Below are 22,820 nucleotides of genomic sequence, written 5' to 3' on the forward strand. Positions count from 1 at the left end.
AACCTACGTCCTGGCATACTAGCAGCAGAAAAACCTTCTACGTGCCCAAGGACCTCAGCACAGCTACGCATGTCTTTCTTCGCCAAGGACCAGTCAAAAGACCACTGCAGCCACCATACCAAGGTCCATATAAAGTAATCAAGCGCAGCGAGAAGACTTTCGACCTAGACGTCAACGGCAAAACGCAGAGAGTGACTGTAGACCGCCTGAAACCAGCGTACATGGCCAAAGAAGACCTGTCCAGCACTCCAGAAAGTCCAGCAGAAGTTCCAGCTGATGAACACCAGAGTCCACTCAAGAAGACAAGAAGCGGGCGCACAGTTCGTTTTCCAAATTACTATCGCCCGTAGTAACGGGCTCAGCGGGGGAGTGATGTGGCGAGTAACATGCAAGTCGCATTTGCCGTTACAACGCAGCACAAGAATGCGTAGATCACGCCACCAGTACGTCATCGATCATACGATGCGTATGACTCAGCCTCGCCTAGCTATGACGAGCTACGCACACAGCTACGATACTACGCAAGCTCCGCCCACTGTGATAAGCGGCCAATGACCGGTGCGTCCTGCTACGACGTGCATCATGGCCGCCGACGCATCTTTTGTTTTCGCAAGGCGACCATCTTGCGGAATGCCCCACTGCGCGCACGCAATGTCAAGCGCGAGTCGTAATTATTATTAATTGTTTTATTGTATAAAAAGTGAATACTGCCATTGTAAATATTAATCAGAATAGATTACTTGTCGCAATACCAACTTTTTTTTCACGCCTTTTTTCGTTCTCTCAGTAATTGTAAGTGTTAGGACTGATAGTTAGGTATTAGGTATAGGCATCACCTAGGCTACCTAAGTCAAGATCTACGTCCAGTCGACTACCGCTTCACTATATTACTATTAGTAAAACAATTCCCCTTTTCCTACATTGTGAAGACTTCCACATTTTTGCTTATTTATTTTTTTGCATATTTCACGGCCGCAACCGCGATATCCCTATATTTTAAATCTGTAATATCTTCAATAATATTCATTTAAATTACATATGTAACAAGCGTCATCGAGCGCCCGCGCCTGCTAACGGCAGCGCTGTAGCGCTGCGCCGAACACGCCCTTATCGCCGGCCGCCTCCACTATAAAAGATCGCCGGCTGCCTACGTGCCGCCAGTATCGCTGCGACCGCGCTCTCGGCTGCTTCACCTTTCGGGCTGGACAGTCTAGAACCGGACTCCGCACTACGCGAGCGTACACGCGCGGTGATTCACTCACTGCACTGTACATACCAACGTCAACGTATTGACTACTATACGCGCGGTGACTCGCTCACTGTACTATAGTGCGCCTAGTTTGCATTTGGTCATTGTAATATATTTATTTTCTTACTACGATCCTGTATTTTCTTTCACGCCCGTTACATCGTGGCGCTCAACGCGGGGCCAGGATCTAGTAAAGGATCTTATATTGCAAGACTTCGAACGCTCCCACATAGGATTCCCAGGATGGCGATGTCGGAAGATCAATTTCATCGGATTTTGACCACCATCATGGATAGCAAGAGGGGTTCCTTCGCATCGTGTAACATCACATATAGTGGAGAAAGGGACACTGACGTCGTAGAAGCCTTTGTAGCAGCTATCTCGGTATACAAATCCGCGGAAAGGATCACTGATGCTGATGCACTTGTTGGACTCCCGCTTCTTCTGAAAGGAGAGGCTGCAACTTGGTGGCAAGGGATGAAGGATAATATACGTCGGTGGGATGATTTTATACGCAGCCTTCGGCACACTTTTGCCCCTAGACGACCTGCTTATATGGTGTACCACCAGATAACACACGAGGCACAGGAGCATAATATGACAACCGAAGCATTCATTGCGAAGAAACGGTCACTTTTTTCATCTCTGCCCCCTCCAGCCTTAACAGAAAGCCAACAAATCGACATGATATTCTCCTTGATTCGGTTGGACATTAGAAATCGCATTCCAAGAGATACAGTGCCTACCTTTGATGTGCTACTAGAAACAGCTCGCGGCATCGAGCAATCCTTACAGGAATATGCCATGAACAGGGATGAAGGCAAATCATCCTCATCGGGAAATGCAAAGCCTGGAAGAGGAGGAAGAGTGCGTTGCAGCTATTGCAAAAATCTTGGCCACTCTGTAGAGGAATGTCGCAAGAAAAAGAGAGCTGAAGGTGCTGCTGTGGATCGCCCCAAGGATGTAGCAGAACACCAAACACAAGCTCCTTCGCCAAGCCAACCAAAATTCTCATGCTATGGGTGTGGCGCTCCTGGGGTTTACCGTAGCAATTGCCCGAATTGTAAAAGTCGGCCAACACCCTTACCAGTGAAACCAGAGAATATTGCATTTTGCTCGTTCCATGTTCAAACTGGTGCACGCTCCCGGCCTGTGGTATTCCTGGATGTCGAAGGAGTAAACGGTACAGCATATGTAGATACTTGTGCCAAGACCAGCGTTGCATCATATTCTCTCTATTGTGAATTGAACAAACGTGGTCACACCTTTGAGGAACGGCCAGTGAGCATAACATTAGCGGATGGAGTTACAAAATATCAAAAGATTCTATCGTTCAAAGCTAAAGTACGGTTGAATGGACGAGAAATAATTACGACCCTCATCGTCTTACCCGATGCCAAGCACAACCAAACACTACTGGGCATTGGGTTTTTACAAGATGCTGGAATTATTCTGAATATACCTCAGTTCACCTGGAACTATATTCATGAGCCTGAGATAATTTATGAACTTTATTCAGAAGAATTCGCCGTTTTCCAAAATCAGGTCACTCAGTTACCCAGTCCAGTCTCTCCGATGAATATCACGCTTGAGAGTCAAGATTCGCCTGCGTTAACTCCACCCCCGTCTCCTGTGCACAAAACGCCTGAACCCATGCTCACAAGCACACCAATGCCCGGTCCCGTAGCGACTGTGTCGTTGGAGGAAGTTGACAGTACTCAAGTAGCTAAGAAAACGCCGACCCCTCAGCTGACAACTTCTGGAGTAACCTATAAGCTTGCCCCTATAGATCTTCGAAGTACACCACCAAATAAGAAAACAAAATTGTTCGACGGGTACTCACCCAGTTACCTGGACTTCATGCTTCGCGACGCCCAACTAAATGTTCACAGGGAAGAAGTTGAACTATCACCTCGTACTGCTAGTCTCTTTGACCATAGTGATTGGAACATTAAGATTGATGCAATTGATGTACTGCCTGAAATCTCTATGAAACAGAAACAGCAACTTGATCAACTCCTGAAAGAAAACCGGGATGTATTTGAATTTAAACGAAAGCCTACCAAATATATTGAGCATTCCATACCGACAGGGGATCATCCGCCAATCTCAGTTCCTCCGTACCGACTTTCACCACCTCGCAAGGAAATCCTCAAACAAGAAATCAATACAATGTTAGCCGAAGGGATAATTGAACCCTGTGCATCCCCATGGGCTGCGCCAGTCGTACTAGTTCCGAAGTCAAATGGAAAGGTCCGCGTCTGTGTGGATTACAGACGCCTTAACTCAATCACTACTCCAGATCTATATCCACTTCCAAGAATTGATGACCTGTTACATGAAGCAAAACCAACGCCGTTTATGTCACTTCTTGACCTGAAAGCAGGCTACTGGCAGATCGGAGTACGCAAAGAAGATCAAGACAAGACTTCGTTCATTTCGCCCTTTGGAATCTTCAAATTTAAGCGTATGCCTTTTGGTTTACGCAACGCTCCAGCCACGTTTCAACGCTTGATCGATAGAATGCGTGTGATCTTGAACGATGTAAAATTGTTGGCATATTTGGATGACCTTGCCGTATTTTCTCCAACATTTGATCTACACCTACAAGACCTAAGAAGAGTTTTTGAGGGGTTAAGAGAATTTGGTCTAACTACTAATCGAGAAAAGTGTCGATTTTGCTGTTCATCGATGAAGTACCTAGGTCATTACATCACCCCGCAGGGTCTTCAGGTGGATCCTGAAAAAACATCTGCAATTCAAAATCTCCCTCCACCAAGCAATTTGAAACACCTAACCAGTTTTCTTCAAACATGTTCGTGGTATCGCAGATTTATCCGTGACTTTGCAAAGATTGCAGAACCACTCACACGCCTGACAAAAAAGGGTGTAACATTTGTATGGGGAGAAGAACAGCAAAAGGCTTATGATGAGTTAAAGAACCGTCTCACCTCCGCTCCTATACTCAGACAAGCAGATGAAAACAAGCCATACATCATTAAAACTGACGCTAGTAGTTATGCTATTGGAGTTGTTCTGGTCCAGGGGGAGGGTGAAGATGAGCACCCTGTCGAATACGCCAGTCGCCTCTTGACTGCCTCGGAACGAAACTATTCCACAACCGAAAGAGAAGCACTTGCGGTCGTCTGGGCTGTATCTAAATTTCGTGGATATATTGAAAGTCTACCCGTCACCATCGTTACCGACCATCAAGCCCTCAGATGGCTCATGTCATTAAAGTCACCTACAGGAAGACTCGCTCGGTGGGCCCTGCAGTTACAAGCATACAACATAACCGTCAAGTATACACCTGGTAAAACAAACATAGTAGCTGACTCATTATCAAGGCCGCCGTGTACTGCTGAAACGATGCAAGCTTGTAGTATCTGTACAGTTGCAGTGGATATCCCTAAACGAAGCCCATCTGAAATCAGGTCTGAACAAGTGAAAGATGAGCAGATAAATAAGATAATCAAAGCATTAGAACATTCAGACAAACACGAAGAAGCTGAGTATTGGAGTAATAAGGGCTATTTTGTAAACAATGGACTTCTGTACAGACATTCTCCTTACGCCGATACCGATGACGCCCAGCTCGTAGTACCGGAACAGGAGTGGGCTAATGTTTTAGCAGCTTACCATGATGATCCCTTAGCGGGCCACTACGGTTCGGAGAAAACCTTTCAGAGAATCGCTCAAAGATATCATTGGCGTGGCATGAGAAAATACATAGACAGTTATACCAAGAATTGTATTGACTGCCAACGTTACAAGCCCTCAAATCAAAAACCAGCAGGTCTGTTGCAGACCACTATTATGAACCAACGGTTTGAAGTCATATCATTTGACCTTTTTGGACCTCTTCCCGTGTCCTCCGATGGGAAAATGTGGATTTTTATCGTGGAAGACGTAGCCACACGTTGGGTTGAGCTATTTGCTCTCGAGAAAGCCACAGCAGAAAATTGCGCAATGATACTGATTAATGAGATATTTCTCCGATATGGATTGCCACGCCGCATGATAAGTGACAATGGCACGCAGTTTGTGAGTGCAGTCATGCAGCAAGTTGCTTATACGTTGAACATAAAACATGCCTTCACCCCTTATTACCACCCAGAATCTAATCCCGTAGAGCGAAAAAACCGTGATCTGAAGACTCAGTTGGCTATTCTAGTCGGAGATCAACATGGAGATTGGCCTGAAAAACTTCCCAGTATTCGTTTCGCGATGAATACGGCCAAGTGCCTATCTACGAGTTTCACTCCCGCCTATCTGACATTCGGAAGAGAATTACGGACTCCTGATGATGTATCGACTGATTTTCGGCAAGTCCTCTTATCCGAAAATTTTATCCCCGAAATCACCCCAAAACTTAAAACTTTAGCAAATACCCTACAAAGAGCTAGAGAAGTGCAAGAATATAATGAGGAAAGACAGAAGCAGTATGTCGACCAACATCGTCGTGCAGCACCTGAATACCTCCCTGGGTGCCTTGTGTTTATTAAATCACATCCTTTGAGTAACGCTTCTAGGGGAGTCAGTGCTAAATTTGCTCCTCGACGTGATGGTCCATATGTCATCACCAAACGACATGGTCCAGCCTCCTACGAAGTTGCTGATCCAAAAAACCCTGATGTCATAGTAGGCTTGTACCACGCCTCCGACTTGGTCCCATTCGTTGGAGATTCAGCTCAACTACCGACACCTGTGCAACCATTGAGAAAGAGAGGACGCCCTAAACAACCAGGCAAGAAGCCCAATGGTGAGGGCAACCCTGTAAGAAAACGTGGAAGACCCAAGAAGACCACCACCCACTCGACGTCCATTTCCTGCCTTGTCGTCGGGACGCCTTCCAAGACAGAGGGGGAGCCTGTAACAAGCGTCATCGAGCGCCCGCGCCTGCTAACGGCAGCGCTGTAGCGCTGCGCCGAACACGCCCTTATCGCCGGCCGCCTCCACTATAAAAGATCGCCGGCTGCCTACGTGCCGCCAGTATCGCTGCGACCGCGCTCTCGGCTGCTTCACCTTTCGGGCTGGACAGTCTAGAACCGGACTCCGCACTACGCGAGCGTACACGCGCGGTGATTCACTCACTGCACTGTACATACCAACGTCAACGTATTGACTACTATACGCGCGGTGACTCGCTCACTGTACTATAGTGCGCCTAGTTTGCATTTGGTCATTGTAATATATTTATTTTCTTACTACGATCCTGTATTTTCTTTCACGCCCGTTACACATGCTGTAAAGGGCTATATTGTTCCATATTAAATGTAAAATGTATTTATGGTACTTAATTAGATAAGGATTAATGCTGTATTGCTTGAAATTGCTTTCGTATTTACGAAAGCGATTTCAAGCAATTATTTCTCGTAAAATGTAAAGGATAAAAATTGGTTATTGTGGGTTAACCCTAAGAGATAAACATATAACATCGCGGACTTTCTTATTAGACCTTTTTAAGGTATACAATATTGTAGTACATTATTTTGATCTCTCTCGTAGAATTCAGCCAGCGTTTGCAATGTAAGCGCAAAAAACATGTGTTTATTTACGGCTTCGCATTAGAAATCTTGAAATTATTAGTGGTTCTCTAATATATTAAGCATGTTATTATAAATCATAGTAAGCATGTTATTATAAACCTTCCTCTTGAATCACTCTATCTATTAAAAACAAACCGCATCTAAATCCGTTTCGTAGTTTTAAAGATCTAAGCGAACAAAGGGACATGAAGACAGCAGAATCGACTTTGTTTTATACTATGTAGTGATAATTCTAACAGCCAACCTTCTGGAATGTTTCTCTAAAATCAAAAGCTTTTGACATAAGGTTCATTTTTGCCCCAAAACATACAAAGAATGCGGGGCGGATCGGCGACTTCACAAAAAATGGACTTACTCATTTTTTCCTCGGCCCTTCGCCTACGAAGTTCCGTATTTCCTTGCGTATACGGTTGATTATTGTTTAAAACTACGCACCGTTCATAATTGTTTGCGCCGGCGCATAACTTTTCCATCCCGCACTTCTGTCTTGCTGCCCTTAGTAAACAGATGTGATCTTACTACTTATATTATAGACGACATTCGCTTGTGCACTAGGACTCCGTGATTTTAATTTGTGACGACATTGGCTTGTGATAATGGACTCTTTGATTTTACAATGTGAAGACTGTATCCTGTTTACCTGAACTCCGAGATTTGAGATTGCCTTTCACAAATTCCGCTACGTGCCGTGCATTAAAGGTAAGTTTTTGGTCTTATGTTTATAATAAAAGGCAATATGCTCCCCAGAAACCCATAATTTATACATTTTACCTATTTTTCGTAAAAAATTGCAAAAAAAAACATATTTTTACATAAAATGTATTATTTTTTATAAGTATTAACTTTCTTTTGCAATGTTTATAATCAAGGTTTATGACCATTTTCACTCGCACCACACACAGCAGGTATAGAATAAAACGAAAAATAAAAGCAATAAGTTCAATAAACATATAGTAAGCGAAACGATATTACAGTGATTTAATAGGTAAATATTTTGTATTTGTATGTTTAAAAATGTATATTAAAGTCGTTTACTGCGACATTATGAAGTTAAATGAATCGGAAAATTATTAATTACATTAGAAATATTTATTGTGTACATTTTATATTACATTAGAAATAGAGTACCTATTTAGTTAGAAAGTGTGATTGTTAGGATGAAAAATTAAAGGGAGAAACTTTTGTGCAGTTTTAATTATCGGAGTTGACAATTTAGGTGAATTTTGGTGCTGGTAGCTTATTCTGGAATTTATTTTTCAGTTCCTAACGGAAATGGCTGCGAGTCCACCATCTCCTCAACCTGGGCCGTCAAACTGGGATGTCGTGTCTGCGGAGTTGTCTGGCATAATGTCTCCCCAAAACATTGATTTACAAGATATGTCAGGCTTAAATGTTGAACTAAGTGACACTGATCTCTACGGGATTTTAGCAGATAATATGGACAACATCATTGACGAATGGGTCAATGAAAACCCTGAAGCCGAAACTGGCGACTATGACGAAGAATTGCCAACACTGACGCACGAGAACACGCCTGAAGCACCGAATACCTGGTATCCCGGTAATCCTACCAGTATGATTAAGATTCCTTTTAGCGGTACACCAGGCCTTTTACCGCCTCATAACATGCATGGTAAAAATTATATCGATTTTTTCTTTCTATTTCTTAACGTAAATTTATGTAATTTGATTGTACAAATAAGCGTGGCAACAAATTAAAAACCGAAGCAAATACCTCTCGCGCTAGGTTTACTAAATGGAAAGATTTAACAATACCTGAATTAAAAGTGTTTATCGGCGTAATATTGTTTATGGGTACCGTTAAATTAAACAGAATGGCTGATTATTGGTCAACAAATTACTTAATGCGGCTTAGCCCACATTTATTTATGTCAAGAGACAGATTTTATTTAATTTTAAGGGCACTAAACGTCCAAACTGACGAAAGACCCGAAAGCATTTTTAAAATAAAACCTTTGATTGATTTATTTAACCAATCAATGTGTTCCATTTATTACCCGGCAAAAAACATCGCGATTGATGAATCTTTAATATTATGGAAAGGTCGTCTGTCCTTCCGCCAATATCTAAAAGGGAAAAGACATCGTTATGGCATTAAATTATATGTATTAGCTGACATGCATGGGATTATACAAAAAATACACCTTTATGCTGGTTCTGGGGATCAAAAGGTGGGTGGCAGAAACCACGTGAATAAAGTGGTAATGTTATTGTTGGAAAAATATATTAATAAGGGACATTCACTATATGTTGATAACTTTTATACGAGTGTGGTATTAGCAGAGGAGTTATTAAATAAAAACACATATGTAACAGGGACCCTTCGGGCAAATCGCGCTGGCAATCCTAATTTAATACACAATAAATTAAAACCCGGGGAATCTTGTATAATGCACAATAGAAAAAATATTGTTGTTACCAAATGGTTGGATAAACGAGAAATCTTGTTTTTGAGCTCTGAACATGACGGTAATTATAAAAAGACTACTAGTCGCCGCATACGCAGTGTAAAATATAAGCCTGCGCCGCAAGTAGAGTATAACAAATACATGCGAGCAATTGACAGGCACGATCAACTCTTAAGTTATTACTCGTGCGAACACAAAACGATGCGCTGGTATAAAAAAATTATTATACATATCATCCAAATATGCTTAGTGAACGCTTTTTTGTTATATCGAAAAATTAACAATTCAACTATAGAACTTTATGATTTTAGAAAGGGTATATTACAAAATTTATTGCCAAATGTCCCAGGGCTTGCTCAATCTCCGAATGAAAGAATACATTTGCCAATACTACTCCCAAGCCATGGCGGAAGGGTAAGTAGAAAACGGTGTAGGATATGCTACAAAAAAACAAAGAAAAACAACCAAGTTCTGTATGGGTGTCCTGATTGCCCAGGATTCCCAGGGTTGTGTCTTACCCCATGTTTTAGGGAATACCATAAATATTAAAAATGTTATTTGGCTTTGTGAGTAATGTTTCGAGGTAGACATGTGTAGCTATAAGTGTCTAGGCTCAATGAAAAATGGAAACACATTAAAACGATTACTTTTTTTAATTAGAAATGGTTCTATCACAAAAATCAGGAGCTTACATAATGAAAAATCAGTCTCTCAAACAATTATAATAATTAGCCTTATTTATAAGTATCACGTTGTACGTTAAATATTAATAAATCTATATAAACACTAAACTTGGTTTCATTTTACTCTTACTAATCAGCTCTATCCTCACACATTACTATAATGTTGGTAAATGATTATTTCAGAATTTCTATAATATTTTGCATGATTGCATATCTTTCATTTATACTAAATCGTAGCAATTCGTTGGACACGAATTGTCCAAAATATTTGCAACCATGCAAATCAATAATTGTTGGAATCTGCCGCTCATCTATTTCTTCCCGGGTCTTTTTGGTGCTCGTGGACCTTCCGTGCACTTTCATAACTAAGTTTTGTTAACTGGTTAAGAAAAACCCTTTTTTATTATTGTTTTCACAACTGGTTTTTAAACAAGAATACGAAGTGTTCATTCATAACTGACAATCACAAATAGTTAAGAAACGAATAATTATGATTATGTTTTTATAACTAGCTACAGTCAGCAATAACATTTTTCCTTTAACCTTAAATCAAACACAGAATGTAATTTAGGTGAAATTAACTATTACTTAATATTTAAATGGGGCAATTATTTCTAAACAATGTCCAACAGTGATAGACTTATTTGTTAAAAGATGTATAGTATCCGCAATTTCTTGGTAATTTTTGTTCGATGTGTTTTTGTTTGTTTTGAACGACATTGAAATTTTTGTTTCTTTAAGAAGAACATTCAGAATTGTTGCTAGCGACGCTTTTTGGCGTCCAACCATTCTATTAAGTCTTGCGTGCCAGCCTTCTAGATTGTTGGTGGTCCGAATTTCCTCGCCGTAGCAGCACCAAGTCTTGATAAAATTTACATCGCTGAACCAGTAACGGTTTAGGTAATTGTTGAACTTTATCACTGCTTCAGTTTTCGGGGATTTGGTCATTGTATACTTGTAACCTGCCATTACATATCTCAATGGCAATCGGGCTAAGCCAGCACATCTCGCAATATGTCGTCTTTGTACTGTAGATTTAATCCCTAATCGTATCGCCTTTTTAAAAAGACTGGCACAAAAATGATAATAACATCCTTTCATTACTGCATTCGGAAAAAATTTACGTATCGCTTTCATTGCTGAGATTTCGTAATCCAGTGTCAATTTTACGGGGTTCCATTCTGGAATTTGTGACTTTATCATTTCAAATATAAGTTTGTAGGTATTTTCAGTTTTATTATGAATGAAACCAAATAATAAAGGTACCATTTTTTTTGTTATTTTATGTAGTCCATGAATGGTATATATTTGTGTGAAAGGTTCAGGGCAAGACTTAAAAGTTCCATCCAGAAAGAAATGTTCGAAATTGTCCAAATACGTTTTTATATCAGAAGAAGAAAATATTAAAATCCTGTTGTTTGTGTCATTGTCGTTATAGTCAGCCAGGAGGAAGTTTTTATATTTTTTTGGTATTTCTACTTTAGTTGGTGATTCAAAATGGAGCTTAGAAACTCCTAATGCCTTATTTCTTGCTTTGTATAGACCACTTTTAATATTGTCAAATTTTGGTAAGTCAGCAACTAAGTGCACGCCATCGTCTTCCAGTTCGCATACTACTTCTTCAAACTGTTTTTGTATTGGATCGACATTAGCTACTATTTTAGTTTTCAAATTCATTTTCTTCAAAACTAGATATTTTGCACTATTAGGTAAACAATCAATATCGTGCACGCCCTCTTTAACTATATGGTTTTCATTGCTTAATGTCACATTACCTTTACAACCGGTTTTATTGTAGCATTTCCAAAAAACATTTTCGTTCACATAAGTTTTAATTTTATGGTACTGACGGCCGTCGTATAGTAGTTTCTCGCGATCCCTTTTTGTCGTTATGAACTCCATGGTGGGCTTAGAAAGCGACATAGTTTATCACTTAAGTTTTCGGTTGCTATATATTTTATATAAATTGCACTCAATTGCAATAGAAAACTAAATAATACTAAAATGACAATGTCAATGTCATGCCATTGCAGTTTACATATCAATAATAGATAATTTATTAAGATAAGAACCTCATCCGTTTTCCGCATGCAATACTCTCGATAAAAACTCTAACTCTGTTGTTTTTATTTTGATTTAAGGTTAAAGGAAAAATGTTATTGCTGACTGTAGCTAGTTATAAAAACATAATCATAATTATTCGTTTCTTAACTATTTGTGATTGTCAGTTATGAATGAACACTTCGTATTCTTGTTTAAAAACCAGTTGTGAAAACAATAATAAAAAAGGGTTTTTCTTAACCAGTTAACAAAATTTAGTTATGAAAGTGCACGGAAGGCTCGTGGAATTATCTTTTATTTTTTCTGTGCATGTTGCACAATCCTTCGTTGTTTTTTTTATAGTTCCACTAACATTATTCGCTATTGGTTCCGAATCGTCATAAGTTTGTGAATTCTCATAAAACACGTCGTCGTCGTCGCATTGAGTCTCGACTTCTGATTGAGGAATATATTTCATTTTTTTTCTGGGTGACTCTACAACAAAATAAAAAGGTTGTCAATTAAACGCTTAACAAAAATCCACATTTTTAAATAGATACACATAAGTGTTTGGTAGGTACGAGTAGAATATTTTTGATTCATTAGAATCGTACTTCCCATTCAGTTATATGTTACAAAACACTATTATAAATAATAATAAATAAATATCACCTCGCTGCAAACGCAAATGGTACGTGAATAAATTCGGTATAACACTCTTGAATGAATAAATCAATAAATAATGCAAAAAGGTTTACAACACCTGATATAAATTAATCACTTACCTTCCATTTCCATAAAAACACACAGATCGTCACTTTTAAACGCACTGAACGAATTTACTGACTGCTTACGTTAGATACACAATGGCAAATGACATTTTAGCAAGTAGACGAGAACAAGCTACAAGTTACAATTCATGGCGGATGATTCCCCAGGGGAATCATCAAAGTCTCTGGCGCTTGGTGCCTCAGAGGCATCACGGAATTTATGTTTGACGCCAGGAACTAAAGATTACTAAAAAGACCTCCGCACGGAAACGGTTAATATATATTTGATGATTTTAGGATAAAATCTGCCCTTTTGTATTAGAAACCAATACTTAATTGGTTTTATTTATCGAGAAAATATGATTGACTCATTTTTATCACAAACAACATACCCGGATAGATAAAATATATATTTTTTAATAATTTATTAAAATTGTTTTACCACAGCACTACTGTCGGAATTATACGACTGTGGCGTTTCAACTATTAGTAAATCACCAATTGAGCGACCTATTAGATGTGAATGTTTATTGATATTTTCTTGAATGTTAGAGGTAAATAAGAGGATAGATAGTGTTTTAAAACAAACGTTTATATGATTAAGGTAATTATTTTTATTTTTATGAGTTATTCAAGGCAATAGTTTTAATAAAATTCGATTAGGAAGTTGTAGTCGGTATTTTACGACTGTGGCGGTTATAAGTCGAAATCACACTGTCGCTTATATACGACTGCGGCGGTTAATAATAATAATAATAATAATCATCTTTATTTCAGACCATCAAAACAGTCCATAAATATTAGTAACAATTTATACTTACTTGCTATGTTAGTAATAAATACAAAATAAACAAATTTTTATTTTGCCACAATTTGGCGTCCTGTGATGCACAGTTTTACCCATGACATCAGCAAGGGCGAGTCATACCGGTTGGAAATGGTTTTCAGGATGGTGTTTGTACTGCTGCGAACTCTCTTGAGCATAGAGGCAGCTCTTTTTCTCATGATTGCAAAGAAATCATCAGTATGCGCCTGAGCAAACATATCTGATGCACTACACCTGCGAGACAGCCCAAACATCATCCTAAAGCCATTATTGTATTGGACTCGCAGGTCGCTAATGGCCCGCTGCGTATAGTTAGCCCATAGGCTGCACGTGTAAAACACCTGACAGTAAGCTTTAAACAATGACGCTTTAACCTGCTGGCTACATCGTGCAAACCTACGTGCCAACATATTACACCGGACCGCCAGCGCCCTGCGCTCCCTTTCAATGTCGGCTTGATCCCTAAGACGGTCGTCGACAATATGCCCTAAGTACTTAAACGAGTACACCCGTTTTAGGCATTGTCCGTTCAACTTGATATCAGGCACAGAGACTGGGCACCTACCGCCGGCCGCCTTAAAGACCATAAACTCGCTTTTATTAATATTATATAGCAAACCGTGCTGCCGTGCATATTGCTCACATAAACCAAGCAGTTCCCGTAGCGCCCTGACAGTTGGACTAAGCAAAACCATATCATCAGCATAGCTGATATTGTTAATACTGATATCATCAATTCTGCAACCGATATGTCTGTTGCTGAGTCCAACTATCAGGTCATTAATATAGAGGTTGAACAACTTGGGTGAGGTGATTCCCCCCTGCCTGACCCCACAATTCAGACCATAGGACACAGATAGCTGGTTGGCCCATCTGACATTGTTAGATTGGTTCTGATACCAATACTGAAAAATACCCAACAACTCCGCAGGGATATTTCTTTCCCTGAGCTTCTCCCAGAGAATGTCATAAGACACAAGGTCAAATGCTCGTGAGAAGTCTAGAAAACAAGCATAGATAGGTGTATGTCGCTGTGTATAATAGTGTGCAGTATTCTTCAGTACCAGGATAGCACTCTCAGTGGACAGATTAGAACGAAAACCAAACTGGGCATCATGTAAGTTCAAGTAGCTTTCCAATTCAATATCCATCAAACTATCCAATACCTTTGCAATAATTGTTGCTAACGAAATGGGCCGGTAATTATTTTTGTCAGTTACATCCCCAGTTTTATTTTTAATGACTGGTACCACAATAGTTTTAATGAGGCTGTCGGGCAGGTAAGAATGACCAAAACACAAGGAGAAAAACATAGCCAATACTCTATTGAGGTGAAGGCCAGCATGCTGCAAGTGTTCTATGGAGAGCCCATCATGACCAGGGGACTTTCCCCGAGTCATTTTTTTAATGACATCATCTACCTGTTTAGCTGAAAAACGAATTTGATCAGAGTCACAACAGGTCCCATTATCAACCACCTTGCTAGACAAACCAAGTGGTGACTGGACTTGGAAGTGCCGGACAAACATATCGGCGATAGTACTAGGCTCGTTGGCATCACCCACAGTCACGGGAAGACTGGGTCTAATATCAAGTTTATTTGTAGATTTCCAAAACTTTTTGAAATTTTTATTTTTACGATGTTCAGCAATAATATCCAGCTTAATTTGTTCTTGGTGCTTTTGGCACCACTTTAGTTTGCTCTTAAATATCTTACGTGTAGCACGCATATCATTAAATATAGGACCTGTCAAAGGCTGATTATGCCAAAGCCAAATCTGATACTTAGACCTAGCCAACCCGTGTGCCTCCCTAACATGTCTGTTCCAGCCCAACATTTGGGCTTTATGCTTTATATGTTGACAATCCACATGAGTCTCTTCAGCAGCCTTAGTTAAAATTTTGACAATACTTTCATACATGACATCTAGTACAACTCTATGCTCAAAAATATTACAATTTCTGTTATTACAAAGGCCAAGTTCATGGGGATAGTCAACATCCTTGAGTGAATCGTTACATAGGTGATAGTACTCTCTAATTTGCTCAATATTTCTTTCACCCCAGATAGCTTTATTATGTAATGAATAAGGGGTTACAAACTTAGGTTTAATGACACTAAAATTACATTCTATAATCATTGGGAAATGATCAGACCATAAAACATCATACATAATACTTATATCAGCTATTGTATCACGAGCCTGTTCTGTAACCACACAATGGTCAAGCCAGCGCTTAGAACCAGTCACATCACTTATAAATGTAAAAGTATTGGGGACTGAATTAAGCCTTTCTATGTCTGCACAAGTCCACTGTTCCATAGCACAAAAGTTTAAAAGTTCTGAATAAAAAGACTCACCGGGGTGGGCATTAAAGTCTCCCAGCATATAGACACTTTCCACATCACAAGACTCAACAATTGCACTCATTTCACTAAGACATTGAGTAAACTCAATTAAGTTTGGAATCTCATCTGTCGGCATGTACACATTAATAACTAGAATTTGCCGGTCTGCCAGCGTTACCTTGATTGCCGAGAGACGGTCGCTATTACATTCTATCACTGAAACTGAATCAAACACTCCGCTCCTCCACAGGATAGCTAAACCACCGTAGGGTCGACCTCTTAGTGGGCCAGTTGACAAATCCATAGATGATTTTCCTGTATACTCAAAATTCTCATGGATACTGCTCAGTAAAGGGATGTCATAGTCATACAGCCATGTCTCCTGCAGGACTATAATGTCGCATATCTCACATAATGATTGCACAGCTTCAAATGACCGTTTTACTGATTTGCAATTAAAGCTTATTAATTTACAGGTTTGTAGGTTGTTGTGGTCCATTATCATTTGATTCTAAGTTATGCTTTATACTGCTTTTATCTATTGGCAAGTTATTCTTCACAAAACGTCTGAAGGAAATTCCGCTTGGCCATAAGCCTTTATCCAGAAATACATCTAACTTATTTTTGGATATATACAATTTGAAGGAGTTATAGCTTTTCTCAGACTGTCTATTAATTTTATACAATGCGACCTCTTCATTTGTTTTGCTTTTAATATATGTTACAATATCACTCTCTTGAGTATCCTTACTAACATTGGAAATATAGATAGGAATCTTAACATCTGCTGCCTTGAAAGTACTGTCCGGGCTTACGTCTGCTTTTCCCATGTTCCCACTCACTCTTTTCCGCTTCTTTTTTGAAACAGTTTGCCATTCCTCCACATTATTATGACCTGTTTTACGTTGCCTCATAATATTCGACATAGACGCTTGACTACTAGCCGATTTATTACTGTTTACATCCAAATTAGCAACTGGTGGGTGAAACATTCTGTCATTGACTGTGACATTGACAGCAGCCGTCAAGTTGCACGGGGGCACCACCTTCCGTGTCGGTGGCGCTGCGATAGTCGGAGAGACTGAGATAGCGACAGGTAACTTCGATACAGTTTCTCGCTCACGCGTATGAGTAGTTTCGACATCCATTTGAACAAGTGGGGCGACCGCGCCCGAGCACATACCTTCCGAACTTTTAACACAACTTGCCGTTGAGACCGATTTTTGTTGTTGTCTACCCTCGCACTCATTATTTATCGCCAAATTTGATATTTCAGAACTTTTTGGGTCTGGTGTGTATAGAGCCATGGGTCCACTGTCGTAGCAATCAAGATTATCGATAAAGGCTCCTCGCTTATTGTTTACAAAGTTATATTTGTTACATACAAGGGAGGCTTGCTTCAGGTTTTCCATCTCATTCTTTAACTCGATCACCTCTGCAGAAGTAGCAAAATTGCTTTTTATGTTTTTCACATCACTTTGCAACACAAGTATGTCTTTTAGCAGTCTAGTTACATCTATGTGGTCAAACAAAATAGGCGGTAATTTTGCCAGGTCGCGAGCGACGAAGATTGGTACACTCTCAGGGTCCGTTAGCTTGAGAAGGCCTATGATATCATCAATATCACGGCGGCTTTTATCTTTCTTCCTTCGGATTTTTCTAGTCGACTCCGGTATTATATCAAAAAGCAGCTTCTTAGCCGTCACTATTTCACCATCCGAAAAACTGTCACTGCAAATCCGAATAAGCGAGTCTTCATCCATCACGTCAGCTTTGTTCTGGATAAATGCTAATAGTTCATTAATAACTATATTACATTTCGTACATTTCACAATATTAGCCGCCATTTTCGCAAAATACGCACGCACACAACAAACGTCTCCGCTCCGCAGACGCGCGCGTGCGATTGATGGTTAGGTTAAATAACAGTAATTAATTCCTTGCCGGGAAGGCCTTCTAGGTTTTGGTGTACTATTCTCAGTTCATATGACCTTCCTGTTGTCTGCTTATCTAGTTTAAATCTAATTTATCTACAGAGTTACCATCACAAAATATTGGCAATTCTGTAGAAGTCTCCTTATAAATAGTTTTTTGTTTACAATATAAACTCGTCCAAAAATTAATAGTATTTTAGGATAACGTGGTGTGGAGGAAATGATAACACTGAACGAAAATAGATAGCACTTTATTCGGCACGTCACGCCGCTAAGCCCGCACCAGTAACAAGACTCATATTTCTAGCATACATAGTTTATAATGCGCTCGAGACACATACACATAGATACGCATACAATACACCTACAGTATAAGCTACCAATGTAGCAAGTTTCCGTCTATGAAACTTTGAGAGATAAATATTCTTATCTTTAGTCATTAAACATTCACCAATAAATTATTAGTGTCAAAGAAAACTAATTTACTATCATGACAACATGTCGCAGTATGTTAAATTATTAAAATAGTGAATGTTTTTATTCTTTGATGGAGGCTGGCAACTAAGATATGGGAAGGCGCAAATTATAACTTTATATACATTTAACTTATTCAAACTATCAAGACCACAAATAATATCTTTTTTACATAAATTATTACAGTTACCTATAAGGAGTACTATGGTTGAGTTTCTGTTAAAAGTAGTCGCTCTGATACTCTCTATTATATGGGTGTAGGATGCATTAGGCAGACAATAATTTGTAACATTCTCTAGGTGTTGGTTGAACAAGTAACCCATATTACGCCCTACACTATCAGAAAATATTAAAGTATTATGAGAGTCATCCGCGTCAGCACAGCCAGGCCTAGTATATTTATGCAAATCACCTTCACATGGAGAGAGAGTTGGTAGGGAGTCACTGATTTCGGGCTGGTTAAACGCGCCACAGGTACATAAGTTACTTGCAGAGTGAAGTTTCTCTCCAATATACCTATTTTCTTCAATCAATGACTCCATATCAATCACATGTTCGGTGACTGCCTGCAATGATGAATCAATTGTCTTCATGAGATTGGAGCATCGCTCTTCAAGTTCTGTGATGTAAGATTTCAGTCTGGCTATGTCGGCACAGTACAACTCCTGACTTTCCGCCAATTTACTTTCTGTTAGTGCTAATTGAGAGGAAACATCATTGAACATTTTGAATCCAGATTTCAACAAACGGGATTTATTAGTATTTATTCTTAACTGTAAGTTATTTTTCTTTATAATCTTGTTTAACTTTTTAAGTTTTTTAAATTTCTTATGACTTATTCTTTGATTACATTTATTATTATTACAATTACTACATAATGATGATTTATTTGCAAAAGCTATTGCTGGGGAGTTAGATGAGAGAGGGGCAGACGCAACAACAACGAGGTTATATTGGTTGTTAATTTCCAGTGACTGAATCGGTGGGACAGCTTGTTCATAACTATCAATTTGCCTTTGTGCCTCTCCCAGTCTTTTTTCTAGTGTAGTGTTCCGCATGAGGATATCTTCATACATCTCAGTAGATTGACGGAAAGATCCTAACTCTAACTCAAGGTGGTTAAGCTGCTCATTCAAACTATCACTATAAATTTTACTTTCTGACAACTCACGCTTTAGCTGAGTATTGTTATTTAATAAAGAAACGAACAGGTGTTCGTTCTCCTCCCTTTCCAAAATTAAACGTTCCTTATCCTCCTCCGCGGTCTTCAGTTTGAGTAAAGTTGCCTTTAACTCAGTTTCAAGTTGACGAGCTGTCACAGCACGACTTGAGGAAGACATTTTGAACAAAAAAGGGACTAATACAGGGAGCAGAAAGAACGATTTGTTTCCAATTTCGAGCCAGTAAACCAACCGACCTAACCTTAAATACGAACTACCTACTAAGAAATATTTTATCGAAAGTATCAAGACAAAGTAAGTTAAGTGTCCAGCAAAACGAGATAATAGTGTTCTAACTTGTATTAAATGATGTAATAGACTGTGATTACCTTGTAAAAATAGAAAGAAATCCACAACAAACACAAATACACCGGTAACCACAAAGATAACTTTCAACACTATTTGTCGTGAAAATACATATAATTATTGCACACAAATATCTACAAATATATTCACTGAATTGTTATTATTAATTATTATTTGTATTGTAAAGATTTATTTGCTTTTATTATTTATTTACAATTATTAAATACGGAGCTATCAAATTGACAAGTAATCTCCAGTGTTGCCAGCCGCCAAAAAAAAGCTCTGGCACAAAAGAGGTCACAACAATGTTAGTTTACTCACTCAATTTCGATGTCCCTCATATAACTCAACAACTCTTGAGGTTGTTGTTCATCAGCAATAGTGTTCTACAGTGAAAATCAAAACTTAATAAATAACTCTTAAACTAACATAACAAACCAACATTTATTGTATACATAAATTACCTGAGACAAAAAGGGATTTTGTTGAACACCCTGCAATGGAGTGACAACATCTCGTCCTAATATTGCTGCCACTCTATCCTCTATAGGGCTCAAACAGATATTTGTAGCCGGTCCTCCTCCAGTCCCACCCACACTTTGGCATATGGTAAGCAATTTTGATTTCACCCTGCTTTTAAAATCATTCCAGTACTGAAACAATTATGTACAAAAATAAATTTAGTAAAAGGTTTTTGCTTGGCTAGGCAAGAAATTATTAAAACAACTAAAATAATTTTATGAATTATAAAGAATATTTTCAATACCTACCTTTTGTGCATGCACTAGTGCCTACATTTTTCGATTGTATTGTGTTACTAGCTATTGCCCGCGGCTCCGCCCGCGTTATCATGATCCCACAGGAACAATTCTCTTATCCGGAATGAAGGATATCCTATATCCTTCTCTATACCCCTATGTGTATGCAAAATTTCATCCAAGATAGGTTCAGTGTTACTGTACTCTTATATTAGAGAGGATTAATTTTAAATGAAATAAAAATATACCTACATACCGGCCCTTAAATGGATAGTTTTTCGTAAAGTTATTTCTAGGTACTTACACGGCTCCATTCCTTGGGTTTTCTGTATGTGCCCTCAGCATTGCAAATAGTGGCACACTCGTTCCACAGGCGAGAAGCAAGTGCCCGTGCCTCTTTACTGTGTACACGACCAAGTGCCAAATCTTTATGGCACTCCATAAAATGTACTAACAGCTCGAACTGCCTTACAGAAGTTATTCTTCTGCTACCGCCAGCTAGTGCAGACGAGTTTTGTGACATTTTATCTACGAACGAAATTTGATATGATGATTTTACAAGATAAAATTCTAAGTTCTATTATTTGCCGGTTTATGTGGTGGTGGCCTATAGCCCAAACCTCTTTGAATGAACAGAGATCCGTCTCAGCAGTAGAACGTATGAATGTGTTGTGACTAACTATAATTTATAATAATAAAAAAAAACTTACTTTGTTAAAAATTTTCGCTTGCCGCTTCGTGAATTCAAAACAAACCGCAAAACAAACTTGATACTTGTCAATGTCAACTTCGAACTAAGCGTAACCTTTTTAAACACTGAGCAAAATACTCATACAGCCAAAAATCTTGGAAATTTATTACAAAAGCAGCAATGTACGCGCAACTGTTTTTTTTTTGAGTTGCAACACCGTAACCCTTTCCTAAGCGACTCTATAACCAACCGCTTCCGTTTCATTTGCGCTTTAGCTATCAACTTAAAGTTACTGGAATACCGTTTGACATTACAAACGCAACTGTAACCAAGGCGAAACGGAGCCGATCTGTTTCGGTTAACAAATAGCAGAATTGGCCTGCAGTTATTTCTGTAACCGCTGCCGGAATAGAAGCAGTGATGCGATGTTCTCTATGGAAAGTAGCATTGTCCAAGAATGAATTAGCCATGTTAGGATTATCGAATACAACCCCCATTCTATATTTGTTGACTTTTTTAAAATATTTTATCCCTTTTACAAAGCGAGTGAAACTATTACTTAAATACATCATATCTCTGGAACCTATTGGGACATTTTCATCTGAGCTAGCTATGAACACGACATGATCATGCCCTGGACTATCTTCAGGATATCTACGACTATAATCGGCGACCCTATATGGTTTGTATTTGTCCAGTGGCGACTCTGACGCGTCAGAGTATTCGGAGTCACTACCAGAGCTCTGGATTACCGAAATGGTTTCAGATTCTTGCTCCTTCTTTTTCCTCTTCTTGCCGCCCATCGCTGGAAAGGTAAAAACTTACCCCGACCTCAGCAACACTTTATACAAAGCAAACTATAGAAAATATATAAATAACGAAATTATATACAAAAGGAAAGGTATTTACAACCAGATTTACAAATATATACATGGTGAGAAGCCTCCGGGCTTACCTGGCAAACACCGTACAGCTTCGCGCTCCTCGGGCTCCGCGTGGTGAGGGTATGCTAAGGCGCCTTCGATCTTCTTCTACCATGAGCGCACAAATCCACAGGCACTGGGTTGTATTTATACTCGAGTCGGATGGCCAGACACGATAATTGGTAGGATATTATGATTAACACTTATAGCTATTTAGAGGGGCGTGCAACGCCGCTACTCAAGAGTCGCGTGCCGATCTAATACTTGTACTGAGGTTTCTCAAAACGCGCGGTGGTAGATGGCGCGCGCGGGGGTCGAGGCGCAGAGCCAATGGCGGATTGCTTTGCATATCCGGTAGTTGACCCGGAAGCCCGAGATCAACTCACCAATTATTTATATTTAGTTGTGTTGATTGAAAATAGTACATAGAATATATATTAGGGAAAAAACAAAAATTTTTTCACGACTTGGAATTGGAAATTTTCAAGATGGAAAGCACACGAATTGAGGAACTCGATAAATTTACCGTAAATCAATTTAAGGATGAATTGCGATCAAGATTTTTGCCAATGACAGGAAACAAAGGCGATTTCGTCAAACGTTTGTTACAAGATAACA

General features: G+C 39.2%; 2 protein-coding genes and 1 long non-coding RNA gene across 3 annotated transcripts; all 3 read right to left on the bottom strand.

Annotated features, from left to right (window-relative positions):
• Positions 1-10,050: 10,050 nt before the first annotated feature.
• On the bottom strand, positions 10,051-13,368 carry LOC128678476 (uncharacterized). The gene is made up of 3 exons (XM_053760052.1): positions 12,736-13,368; positions 12,244-12,445; positions 10,051-10,256 (listed from the first exon to the last, which is right to left on the bottom strand). The coding sequence occupies exons 1-3, from the start codon at positions 12,746-12,748 to the stop codon at positions 10,085-10,087; spliced, it is 387 nt and encodes a 128-aa protein (XP_053616027.1). The 5' UTR covers positions 12,749-13,368; the 3' UTR covers positions 10,051-10,084.
• A 105-nt stretch (positions 13,369-13,473) lies between these two features.
• On the bottom strand, positions 13,474-17,791 carry LOC128678044 (uncharacterized). Its single transcript, XM_053759288.1, has one exon. The coding sequence runs from the start codon at positions 16,399-16,401 to the stop codon at positions 13,579-13,581; it is 2,823 nt and encodes a 940-aa protein (XP_053615263.1). The 5' UTR covers positions 16,402-17,791; the 3' UTR covers positions 13,474-13,578.
• Positions 17,792-18,065: 274 nt separating this feature from the next.
• On the bottom strand, positions 18,066-21,832 carry LOC128678045 (uncharacterized). Its single transcript, XR_010370164.1, has 2 exons — positions 20,893-21,832; positions 18,066-20,483 (listed from the first exon to the last, which is right to left on the bottom strand). It is a non-coding gene; the product is annotated as an uncharacterized LOC128678045 (long non-coding RNA).
• Between the last annotated feature and the right edge of the window lie 988 nt (positions 21,833-22,820).

Source organism: Plodia interpunctella, chromosome 19 (genome assembly GCF_027563975.2).
Source record: "Plodia interpunctella isolate USDA-ARS_2022_Savannah chromosome 19, ilPloInte3.2, whole genome shotgun sequence".
NCBI classification, from domain to species: Eukaryota; Metazoa; Arthropoda; class Insecta; order Lepidoptera; family Pyralidae; genus Plodia; species Plodia interpunctella.